The 13292-nt window shown below is 38.2% G+C and overlaps 1 protein-coding gene across 1 annotated transcript in view; it reads left to right on the top strand.

The window, feature by feature from the left end:
- MEGF9 (multiple EGF like domains 9) overlaps positions 1 to 13292 on the top strand; it is an 80447-nt gene that overhangs the window by 48745 nt on the left and 18410 nt on the right. Inside the window, exon 3 of the mRNA XM_086413970.1 lies at positions 12361 to 12500. Coding sequence (XP_086270096.1) covers positions 12361 to 12500 — 140 coding nt within the window. The remainder of the gene's footprint in view (positions 1 to 12360; positions 12501 to 13292) is intronic.

The raw sequence follows: 13292 nt of genomic DNA, 5'->3' as shown, positions 1-13292 counted from the left end.
AATAGGACACGGGCACCCTCTGTGCTACCTTTACAACTTTTCTTTACTATTATTGCAAAATAAAAAGCTAATAGAATAGTTATTTGGAACAGTCCATCAAGGGAATATAGGTAGTATTACTGTCTTATTATGAGGGAGGAATTGGTCCTGGTGACAGTTCTTAGCCTTTAGGTTCAGAAGAAGAATCAGGATAAGGAAAGAAACTCATTGTGAAAATCTTCCATTTTGGATGTATGGCCTTCTGGTTAGAATGTGCAGTCAAATCCATAGCCCATTTTAATGTTTTAAATGTATTTTTTTTCCTCTAAAGTTTTAAAAGAAGAGCTTCTTAAGTAGACTTGGGCTGAAATAGTAGGACCCTTGTTCCCGAAGAGAAGGCTTGTCTTCCTGTGTCCCCTGAAGAAAAATTGAATCAGCATGACTTTTTCCATCTCAGATCATTTTTTTTTCATAGCAAGAAATATGTTTCCTATAGGGTAGAAAGAAATATGGGACTACTCATCTTTTTTTCTCTTTGATTTGATTTCCACTAAAAATATCTAAATTCCTCAGTCTCAGAGAGAGAGATGTGGACTCGAAGTCTCTGTAGATCTCCTTTAAAAACGAGTATGAGCGCTTCAGCCATGATTATTTTGACATTCAGAGTGTACGCGACTAGTTTAAAATTCGTCCCATAAAATCTCATTATTATTAAAGTCACTACCATGCTATTTTATTTATTAAGTTAATTCTCTGGTATGATATATTCCATGAATTTCAATAATTTGAGATTTTCGAGTTTGTTCCTATGTTTATAAACTTAGTAGGTTTCTGGGGAATAAAGTCATTTACAAACAATATTCTTTTCTCCTGTACATTTTCTCATTTCATTCTAACAACAACCCTGAGGGGTAGGTAACAATTATTTATCCACCAAATTATAGATGAAAAGTAGTATTTGAAAGTTCCAAGAGAAGCCCAGAGCTGGATATCTATTAATTACCAGAGTGAGAAGGAGTATTGCAGGGTCTTCCGACACCGTATCCCATGTTCTTTCTGTTGCATTAAACTTCCATGGCATGCAGTTCTGGGTTTGGTCAGGAGTTCTTAACCTAAGATGGGGAAGTACACGAAATGCAGTGGTGATCTGGGCATTTTTCTGTGGAGAAGATCTGCAGCATTCAGTAGATTCTCAAAGAGATCTGAGATACCATCGAGTTTAAGGAATTTTCTGAATACTATACAGGAAGAACATGGATGTTCTTCTCACATTGCCAAAAGCAGTGATGAAAATACGGCTTATGTTATCCGTAACAGAATCCCTGCGTCTCTTCTGCCCATTCCTGACACGTACACTACACTACAACGCCATCTCTTTAATTTTTATTTTTCTTGGTCTTGAGTTGATTTTTTTTAAAGAGTTCTACAGTTAAATAGGATGTCCAATAAAACAGATATTATAGATGTTTGAAAGGCTTTTGCAGGGAAATAGTTTTAGCTTTCTGGACTAAGCTGTTCACCTAAGGAAATTACGTAATTCAGTAGGAGGACCAGAAGGAAATGAACACCTAATGAACACTGTTAAACCTCGATGCTTGATGCTTTACGCATATAATGTCTCTGATTTCTCAGAACAGTGTAGCTATCTTGCTCTTGGAGGCTAAGTTTCTCAGCCGTATGGCCTAACTAATAGATTTGAGTCTAGGTCTATCTATCTTCAAGGCTTTCCCCACTGTATAGAAATGTCCCCTAAAGTAGAATGAGCAAGATTAGATATGGCAGTGTCTCAGTAGAAGTGCAGAGCTGGGTGTGGGTTAGCATGACTCATCCGCCTAAGAACTGGCCCATAGAGACATAAAGCTATTAATAGAAGTTACATCTGGGCACTGTGAAGATAAATATTTCATGCGTGCGTGTGTGCTCCATCACGCAGTCGTGCCTGACTCTTTGAGACCCCATGGACTATAGCCCATCAGGATCCTCTGTCCATGGAATTTTCCAGGCAAGAACACCGAAGCAGGTTGCCATTTCCTACTCCAGGGGATCTTTCTGACCCAGGGATCAAACTCACATCTCCTCTGTCTCCTGCAGTGACAGGCTGATTCTTTACCACTGAGCCACCTCAGAAGCCCAGATATTGCATAGAAGGAAACAATTTGAAATAATGAGAGTATCTGTAGAGAATCCATATCTATAAAGACTCATTAGAAAGGCAGAAATTAGCACATTAATGGATATCAAAGCTGTGTCCACCTGACTTGCTGGCAGGCATTTGACATGTTGGAGATCTGAAAACAAGTGTCACGGACCTAACCACTGAGGCGAAAAGTAGGCAGACAGAGCAACTAGGACCCAGAGCCAGGCCTTGAGAAATTAGTTGTAATTCATCTATTCAGATAATAATTGTAATTCAGTCATTGAGAATAAAGGGGTCTGAGGTTAACTGAGCCAGTAAGCGAATGGAACTTAATGACAGGCAGATCACTGAGGTTGATTGCTTATGTCGGAAATGATACCAAATAACGGGTTCAGCACTAAGCCTAGAAGTAGAAATTAAGCAGCTTTACCAGTCAGGGCTAGGAGTATTAAAAGTATTAATAGGTAGTAAAATAAGAATAATCTTATTAACCTAGTGCAGGGGTTCTCTAAGTAGGGTTTCCAGACCAGTATCAGCATAACCTAGGAATTAGAAATGAAAATTCCTGGGGCCAACCCTAGACCTATTGGATCCAAAATCCTGGGATAGGGCCGAGCAGCCTTCCAGATGCATGCTTAGATTTGAGCACCATTGATCTAGTGGACAATATTGCCCCCTAAAACCTAATATCAACTTATATGTAGGAGAAAAGTGAAAGAAAATTAAGTCACTCAGTCATGTCCGACTCTTTGCGACCCTGTGGACTGTAGCCCACCAGTCTCCTGCGTCTATGGGATTGTCCAGGGAAATGGGTTGCCATTTCCTTCTCCAGGGGATCTTCCCAACCCAGGGATCAGAACCCAGGTCTCCCACATTACAGGCAGATGCTTTAACCTCTGAGCCACCAGGGAAGCAGCATGTAGGAGAAAACCAGAAGGCCTTCTAGCCTCTGTTCTTTGTTTATATGAGGACTGTGTCCATTAAAGGGGCCCTTTTAGCAGAGTCAGGATATTGAGGTTAAGCAAAATAACATTTTCGTTGAGAGCTAGTACTTATTTTTGGAAAACAGGTATTGCCTAGTAAAGTTGATCATGCACAAACTCAGTGACCTTGCAGTACCATTCCTTGGTAAGTACCCTAGAGAAATGCATGCTGTTGTGTACAGAAGGGACATATAAGAAGGCTCACAGAAGCCTTTGGTATCCAAAATAACAAATGAAAACAGCCCATGTGTTTAGAAGAGTGAATAAATAAATAGGATTATATTTATGTGATGAAATACAGTACAGCAGAGAAAAATGAATGACTATAGCTATAACAGTTTACTGTGATGAATTTCAAAGCATAATATTCTATGGATCAAGAAAAAAGTGAATTAGAGAGTACATAATTGTTTCTATTAATAAAGTTTAAGAGCAGGCAAAACTATGTGATAAATGATTTAGTAATACATATAGAGATGGTAGGGTTTCCCAGATGGCCCTAGTGGTAAAGAACCCACCTGCCAATACCGGAGACATAAGAGATGTGGGTTCGATCCCTGGGTTGGGAAGATCCCCTGGAGGAGGATACGGCAACCCACTCCAGTGTTCTTGCCTGGAGAATCCCATAGACAGAGAGCCTGGCGGGCTACAGTCCACAGGGTCACAAAGAGACGGACACGACTGAAGTGATTTAGCATGCACACACGCATAGAGATGTTAAAACTCTTAAAAAGCTCGAGAATGATCAAAACTTAATTGCTTCTGTGGTAAGAGAAGGGGATGCAGTTGAGGAGGGCTACGTAAGGGGCTTCAAGTGTCTCCCTGGTAGACATCAAAGCTTTGAATGTGTTGTTCTTTCAGTTGTATCATCTTTAAATTTGTCTACTTTTGAATGAATAAAAAATTTAATAATTTAAGAATGAAAATTGAAGTACTTTCCAAAGTTATAACAATAAACTTGCTAGGGGGTAAAAGAAAGCTTTGCAAGGAAACTGGCTGAAATCTGGCATTTGCAAACAGTGCTGGATACAAATAGGAAACTAGCGCCCCAAGTCTTGGAATCGTGCTGAGACAGATTGGAAGCAATATCTCATTTCTTGGGCAATTATTTTAAAGTCTCATTCAATTGGAGATATTTAAATGACTGATGACCGAGCCAGCAGAAGATCGACACAAAAAGCTTCTTCTAGGAGTTTTGCAAGTCTATGAAGATGAGCCATTAAATCCTTCTAAATTGCTTTCATATGTGTATAGAAGTAACCTAGAATATAGGAGAAAAGCATTTTGTTTGTAGGCGGGAAACTTAGGCTGTAATTCTGATTACCCTCTGGCTGTGTGACCTTGAGAAATAAGTCATTCATACTACTATTTTCTAACAATTGGGGGTATTGAGAATATTATTATTTTACCATTTAAGGAGCTACTAAAATTTGGAAGACACTTAAATATGTAAACTGAGACCATTTTTGAAACAAGGATTATTATTTTTCAGATGTGGAAATTTAACTTGCCCAGTAACCAAACAGCAAGAAACTGACAAAACTGAGGCTAATGAACATAATATTGTAAGAACAACAACAAAAGAACAAAATTAAGTAATGCATAGATAAATATTGCTCTATGCACTTTCTTTATAACCCTATAGTAGGAGTTAAGATTCATATTGTCCCCTGACCACTGCACTCCTTAGAGGGTTCGGAACTCAAAGGCTTAGTTAGGTATAGAGGACTTGGTCCTCAGAACGGTTAATATCAACGTTTTGAGCTAAACAGGTTTTTGTTTGCTCATCTGGAAACTAAACTACCACTTATGCTGTCATTTCTGTGAGAAAATGAGTTCTAAATTCTAAGAACTACAAGTAATTTTTAGAACACAGCATGTACACAAATTAAGTATTAATAATCGTCCTTTTACTAAGCAAACCTTTTACAATGGTTACAAAAGACTACAAATGTTAACACATGTGAGAAGCATAATCTTTTCAAGAACATGACACTGGGACTTCATGCTTTTTCTCTTTTCAAAATGGCTTTTGAGATGCAGAAATCTCCATCAAATAATGGAGTAATTGTGTGGGTTTGAGAATTCCTATGGCTGTATTTCTTCCATTTAAAAAAAATGAAGGAAATAAGAAATAACTTTCTTAGTTTAAGTTTGCTTTCCCAAGTTGTGGCTCTGGAAATATGATACTTTTATTTTTTTTGCCATTAAGTTTTACTTCTGACTTTTCAAATAAACTTTTAAATTTGATTTTGGTAAGATCAGCTATCAGAAATATTTTTACACTTAGGCAATGCCCTTTTTGAGTATTAAGAATTTCTGCCTGAATATGAATTTCCTCTAAAAATATTTTAGACTATTTGCCCTCAAAAAAATAAGGAATGTTTAGCATAATAGCCCAATGTTTTCAACAATAAAGCTATCTTTTTTCTTTCTTCCAGAAAAGAAGCTTTGGTCATTGCATAATAGTATTTTCCATGATTGTAGAAAGACAGAGGAACACTAAATGCAAATTGTCTTTTGCCAAATTATTGAGTTTCTTTCATAGAAAGGTTTTTTCATTACCTTTACAAACCGCGAGTCAAACATGAAATTAAGGATTGTTAATTAACTTTTCATTTTGTTTATTTTCCCATGTAGAAGCTTTTTCTGGTTAGAAAAACTTTCACTAGCTGCCTTTTAATATTACTTTTAATATATTGGGAGAGCTTACAGTAAGAAATTTCCTCTTAATTTCAGATTCTATTTTGACTAACAGTTTAAGTCTCTTTCTAAACTACATTGCTTTTAGTTATTGAAAGAGGCAGAAGAAGAAAATTAATACACTTAATTGTTTATCTGTTTCTGTTTCTTGTTCTTTCCATGTCAGAGTGCCGACATGTAAGCTGTTTGAAAAAGGAGGAAGGAGAAAAAGCAGGGCTTCTGAATACATTGATTTTCCCTAATTAGAGCCAGATCTCTGTAGTGACTCTATGACTGTTAATTGATAACATGGTATCTAAAGGTATGCCATCATGTAAGTTATAAATCTTAGGAAGAAAATAGATCATGTTTTTGATAATATAAAAAACATCAAGACATTTGGCAATTTAGAAAAAATTAGATCAATTTAGCTGGCTGATACAGAAGCATATCAGGCCTCTCTGGCTTTGGTCCCACCTAATATAGGATTTTGCTGATTCTCAATTTTTAAGTTTTCTTTCCAAAAACTGTTTCTACCCTGTGTTCATAATGTTCTCTCTTTTCCGAGCCACATTTTGGCTCCAAACTAGTAGTTACCCCATAAAGTCTTGTCATTTTTCTAGGTTTGTTAACAGAATTTTAAACATAAACAAACTTGTCTGTCTTTGCCTACTCGAGATTCTAACTGATTTTCTTCACAATTCACAGAAAAAAATTAAAGATTTAGGACCCATTGTCTTCATCTTCATCGTTCTTTCATTGTTTTAAGTATTGATTATGTGCCAAACACTGTGCTAAGTACCCTGTATATGTGATCTTTAATCCTCACAATAACTCTACAGAGTTTGGTCTAATTATCTTCGTTTTACAAATGAGAATACTGAATCCAAGACAGAATAAGTACTCAGTCGTAGCTAGTTACTAGCAGAGCTGGAATTTCAACCAAGCTCTCTGTGTCTCCTCAGGCTATGAGTTTTCCATAGACTCTGATACCTCCCTTCCTGTGTCCCACCCTTCCTACCCTAGTAAAATATTGGAAATTCTGAGGATTCTCCACCCACTCATCTTAAACAAAACAGAACCCTTAAAATGATAGTTTGGCTAGTACTTGTGTGACATAAATATGTACTATATCTTGAGATGATATAGTACATAGTATATAGTATATTTGAATTTTCTTTTGAAAAATGAATCACTTCATGTCAGAAAATACATTCTTTGTTTACATTTTGAGAGAGACTTTTTTCAGTGTTTATAATAGTTGTTCACACCTGTGAATGTGATAAAATCTATGCTAAGCACTGACACCATAAGAAAATCTGCTCATTCTGTCTGGGATAGTTTAAGATGCATAGTATATACTTGGTTATACTCAGTGTAGCTTAGTTCCACAGTGTTTGTGCTTCCTTTATAAATGATTCCACGTTCACCTTTCTGGTATAGCTATCCGTACTTCATTAACTCTTTGTGCCGATGGTACTAAGTTACTTTAGTTGTGTCTGACTCTGCATCCCTGTGGACTGTAGTTCACCAGGTGCCTCTGTCCATGGAATTCTCCAGACTAGAATAGTGGGCGATTGGGTTGCCATTTCCTCGTCCAGGGGATCTTCCTGACCCACGGTTTAAACCCATGTCTCTTACGTCTCCTACTTTGGCCTGCGGGTTCTTTAACTATCACCACTTGAGAAACCCCAATCAGTTCTTTACTAGCAAGTAACTCATGTCTATAAAAAGTGATGCCAGATGAGGAAATTCCGTCTTAAATTCTTGGTTAGTTGATGTCAGCAGTATAGATTTCTAACTTTTCAAAATCCAGTTCTGTGCCCTTATTCTCCAGATATGAAGATGTGAGTCTGCTTCCTTCATTTTAAATCTGTGGATAAGCATAAGTGGTCTATTAACAGGACTTTTTTTTTGGCTTTTTCTTTTTTTGAAATTTCATTGCATTTATATCATTGACCTTTGCTTCAAAAAGCATTCAACAGTCTTTAACAGAGGGAGACCATGAAAGGGGGTGTTGTAAAGGCTTTCTTCTATAAAAGAAGTCATACAGGGAAAGCCTTATATTTGCTGAGTGATTTAATTCTTATATGTGCAGAAGTTGGCCGTGGGCCATGAGGAACATGGTGGGCAGGCACTGCTGGTTGCAGGCTCACGACCACATCTCCCTACTTCAGCCTGTATTTTTTTAAAAAGAGAGAGAGAAAAAAGCACCTCCTCTCTTGTTTTAAAATCTACCCGAGAAAAGTGATGCATGGTATCTAGACTAGTCAATTGCCTTATCAAGATTCATCAAGTCACTTTAAAAAGAAAAAATCAAGAACTGAGGAGCATATTCTCCAGGGAGAAAGATGCCTGCTTAAATCAGTCTTCTGAGTGCCTAGAGCAGAATTATGAAGGGAAAGTTCACTTATAGGAATAGCGACTACTTTGGGAGCATTGGCTATATTATGCTTATGAGATATTATTAGGGGATTGGGTATTCCAAGGTAATACCTTTTTCTTATAGATGGTGAATTGATCAGACACTGTCATTAAGTAGCTGTTTATCCTTCTCTTTACCAAATAATCTAATATCTATAGAGAAATGGGGAGCAAACATATTTTGATTAACATTTTTAAAGGCTTAGAAACTGGCTAATGAAGTATTATTAGCCAGTCTCCAAAAGGTACATTATATCCTTCATAATTTTCTGATAGTATAGTGAGACTTAGCAGTTGACTGGTTCCTTCTTGTTGAGTCATAAGATAATCCTGAACTTCATATTTGATGAATACAGGTTTACTTTGCTAGATCTTTAAGTACCTCAGGGTATTTTTATGTAAGACTGTGTATATGTATGTAGGTAGGGTTTTTTTTTTCCCAGTTGTTTTCTCTTTTGCAGAGTTACTTGAGAGACATGCTTGGAAATGTAAATTTCTATTACAGTTTTAAAAATCATCTTCTCTAGTCTGATCGATGCAGACTTCAATTAAGATTAACTAAAATCACTGTGGACGCAGGCTGCAGCCATATTAAAAGATGCTTGCTCCTTGGAAGAAAAGCTATGACAAACCTAGATAGTGTATTGCAAAGCAGAGACATTACTTTTCTGACAAAGTCTGTGTAGTCAAAGCTATGGTTTTTCCAGTAGTCATGTGTGGATGTGAAAGTTGGACCATAAAGAAGGCTGAGCACCAAAAAATTGATGCTTTTCAACTGTGGTGCTGGAGAAGGCTCTTGAGAGTCCCTTGGACAGCAGGGAGATTCAAGTTAACCCTAAAGGAAGTCAACCCTGAATATTCATTGAAGGACTGATGCTGAAGCTGAAGCTCCAATACTTTGGCCACCTGATGCAAAGAGCTGACTCCTTGGGAAAGACCCTGATGCTGGGATAGACTGAGGGAAAGAGGAGAGGGGGCGACAGAGGATGGGGTGGTTGGTGGTGTCACTGATGCAATGGGCATAAGTTGGAGCAGATTTCGGGAGATAGTGAAGAGCGGGAATGATATGCTATAGTCCATGGGGTCACAAAGAGTCGGATACAACTGAGTGACTAAATAACAACAAATACATCAAAATCTGGGTTGTGTCTCTGAGAACCTTGGGACTTTGCTAGGCTGCAGTGTCTTCAAGCAGAAAAAACTCTCAGATTTAAGGGAGATCTGAAACTTACTGGCAATGAGAAGAGAGACTGGGTTTATTCTGGGCAAGGCAGAAACAGCTCACTGAGGTCAAGAACCTAAATAAATGGTGAATTGTGGTGCTTGGAATCTACAGAATAAAGCTTGATACCCAAGTGGATATCAGATTATTTGGCAGGCAAATTTATTATACAAATTTAGAGTTAAACTGAGGGAGGGTAGGTAGCATAGTGGGAAAGTCTGCCTTCGTATAAATAAACCTGCCTTTATTAGGTGTGGACAGTAACTTTAACCCTTTGAATTCCCTCAGTAGTAAAATGAGGGTTATGACTGCCACCTTGTAGAGTTCCTTTGAAGATTAGAAAGAATATGTATTTATTGACATAGGCCCCAAATAAATGATTGCTTACTGTTTTTATCATCATCACCACTTCTTTCAGATGTTTCCGTTTTACATTTTCTGTAAATTTGTTAGTCAAGAAATTGCATAACCCAATATATTAAGCAGCTTTAAGGTAGAAATACAGAGTTTGATAGGTAACTTCTCAGGATATAAGGCTTTAAGATATGTTAAGTATTTATTATTTACATAAGCATGGGTTTCTTTCCTTTCTTGACTGGCTTTGAGTAAAGCCCTAAAAATATACCATGTAGAACTATTTTTCTGCTCCTTTTTGGCACACCCTGGGATATTGCAAAGAACCATGAGTTAAGTGGGAGAGAGAAGTGAATTTCAACTATAACTGCTCAAAATAGTTTTTTTTAGGATAGAAGACAAAAGCCTCGTTATTTAGCCCAGGGCATGCTGATAAACAGAGAGGCACATCTGAATTAAAAAAAAAAAGAAAATCTTAGGTTTGTATACTACAAGTAGAATCCACACAGCTGAAAGTTACTTTAGTCCCATTCTGCAAATTTTGACCCAAAGTTCCAATAATGCTCAAATTTAGAACTTCTATTTTTATTACAGAAATAGGAGTATGGGAAGCAGTAGGGGATTACTTTAACTGATACGTGTAAGAGCTGTGTAAGTATTAACAATTTTAGCTTAGGCTCCTGAAGTAGAATGAACATCCCCATGCTGCTGCTGCTGCTAAGTCGCTTCAGTCGTGTCCGACTCTGTGCGACCCCATAGACGGCAGCCCGCCAGGCTCCCCCATCCCTGGGATTCTCCAGGCAAGAACACTGGAGTGGGTTGCCATTTCCTTCTCCAATGCATGAAAGTGAAAAGTGAAAGTGAAGTCGCTCAGTCGTGTCTGCTCTTAGCGACCCCATGGACTGCAGCCCACCAGGCTCCTCCGTCCATGGGATTTTCCAGGCAAGAGTACTAGGGGCTCATTATTAGGAGCTGAGTCTCTAAAATAATTATATTGAGATGCAGTTCTACATTATATTGGCTCCCGTCCAATATGACTGGTGCCGGAACTCTACTGATTGAATTCTAAAAATTTGATGTCCAGAATGAGCGTGTATAGAAGAGTCACACTGTTGGAAAAAAGGGAAAAGTACTTTAGCTGTTTTGAGAGTCCTGGTCATTAGTGCAGCCTTTCATTTTTCTTTTTCCCTCCCAGTGCTTAACTCTAAAACTCAGTTTGTGTATTGAGCATTTATTTATCAAGCATATATTAATGGTCTGCAATAAGCAAGGTACTATACTAGACTCTGAAGACAGCAAGATGGCTAGGATAGTGTCCCTGAACTCTGCAAACCTACCAAGTAACAAGTATGATGAAGACTGTTATAGCACACTATTCCTCTGCTCATGCTTGGCTTGAAAGTGTTCATTGCCCAGATATGTTCGACTCTACATCTTGAAGATAACTTGAAAAAAGGCTGCATGATATGGCCTTTGCTTTAGGCCTTTTACAGTCTAACTAGAGTTACATATATGAAAGAATGTAGCAAAATCCATAATTAGGAATAAAGTGTACAGTATAGAGAATGTTCTGTCAGGAGGCCAAAAGATCTCTGCTGACCACTCAGGGAGAAGTCATGGGAAAAGATGAACCTGAACATAGGAGAATTTTTAAGAGTTGAAGAAGAGGAAAGATATTGTAAGAGAGATGACTATAGAATAAATAACAAGAGATAATTTGGAAGAAAATCTGACCAAAACTGGTGGTATATTGAATTTGCATGAGTGACTGGAAGAGCATGGAGTCGAGAGAGAAGAGTTGAAAAGTGAAACAAAAGTTTTAGTTTCGCTGATTGGAAAGAGGTGATATCACTGATGTAATGCACATCTAAGAAAAGAAAACAGGTTAATAAGAAGAAACAGAACACTAAATAAAATAGTTTTCTTACTTTAGATTTTTAGTCCTTTTTTTGGAGTTGACAATCAAGCATTTTTATTTGGGTTTAATACAGAAATGAATAGAGGTCCTCATTACAGTCATATTCACTTAGTTGGGAATTCCGGTTAATTGCCAGAATTGTGTTAATACAGCACTGGCCTAAAGTAGAAAATCATATTGAGTTTCTAGCACATTCATTAGAGTCCTTGTTTTTATATTTTTCAACCAAAAGCTAGACTGAGTGAGACCTGGGTGGTTTTCTTCTCCTCTTCAGATCGGGCAGTTTGGGTGCCGGGCAGCTGTGGATGATCTGGGGACGAGGTGCAGCAGCAGTGCCAGCGCTGTACCCAGTGCTGTGCGTAAACAAAGATGTTGGAGGACCAGGCACTTGAACTCTCCATGGTTCCTTTATCATTTATTCTAAACTATCCAAGTACAGAGGATTAAATTGTCAGAAATGATTAGTGTTATTAGCATGCTAATTGAATTAATAGTCATGAAGTTGCTCAACTTATAATTCAAAATAAAAATCACTCAGTATGTATAGCAACTAGAATCTAGCTGACACTATTTCTGCATTAAGATCATCTATGATGAGATGTTAGGCAACAAAACCTTCAAACTGATTTATTTTGTTCATTGTCTTTGCTTTTATCTGCAGCTCTGGGAAATGTCAGTGCAAAGTGGGTGTCACCGGTTCTTCATGTGATAGATGCCAAGATGGATATTACGACTTTAATGAGAATGGCTGCTTGCCCTGCCAGTGCAATAATCGGTCTGCCAGTTGTGATGCCCTCACAGGTACACACTTTCCTTACCTTTTTATGTAATTAGTCCATTGTTCTTTTCATTTTGAAGTCCTTCTTCTCTGAGTTAATTCTTCCCAAAGAGTTTGTAAGGATCTTTCTCTTCTACGTAGGATGTAATAGGTCATAGCAAGCCAAACTTCTTCATATAAATTTCAAAAATCATATTGGTTGGCAATCCATGGAAGCAATGAAAACTATATGAACTAAAATTCCAGAAAGGGTAGAACTCTTCCTAAGTAAGTTGATGCTCACCAGCCACTTTCCTTCTAAGGGACATTTGCCGATTCTGGGCACAGACTAAGGAGTGGGCTTGGTCCAAGTAAAAGGATTCTTCTTGAGGAAAGATACAAGAAGAACTTTTGGCAGTTATTTGGGGCTTCCATTATGAATTGGAAACTGTTGCTGCTGCCGCTAAGTCGCTTCAGTCGTGTCTGACTCTGTGTGACCCCATAGACGGCAGCCCACCAGGCTCCCCTGTCCCTGGGATTCTCCAGGCAAGAACACTGGAGTGGGTTGCCACTTCCTTCTCCAATGCATGAAAGTGAAAATTGAAAGTGAAGTCGCTCAGTTGTGTCCGACTCTTCACCACCCCATGGACTGCAGCCCAACAGGCTCCTCCGTCCATGGGATTTTCCAGGCAAGAGTACTGGGGTGGGGTGCCATCGCCTTCTCCGAATTGGAAACTAGAGGAGCCCTAAACACAAGGCCAGTTTTCCCACAGGATGTTAAATGACTGTGCAGGAGATGGAAGGCTGGCCCAAAAGGTAGAAAGAAATTTCTCAGT

This window comes from Bos grunniens, chromosome 8, assembly GCF_055505025.1.
Source record: "Bos grunniens cultivar Pamir isolate PY7600 chromosome 8, Bosgru_T2T1.0, whole genome shotgun sequence".
Taxonomy (NCBI): domain Eukaryota; kingdom Metazoa; phylum Chordata; class Mammalia; order Artiodactyla; family Bovidae; genus Bos; species Bos grunniens.
Note: the sequence above shows the minus strand (reverse complement) of the source record. Positions and strands in the feature narration are given on the sequence as shown.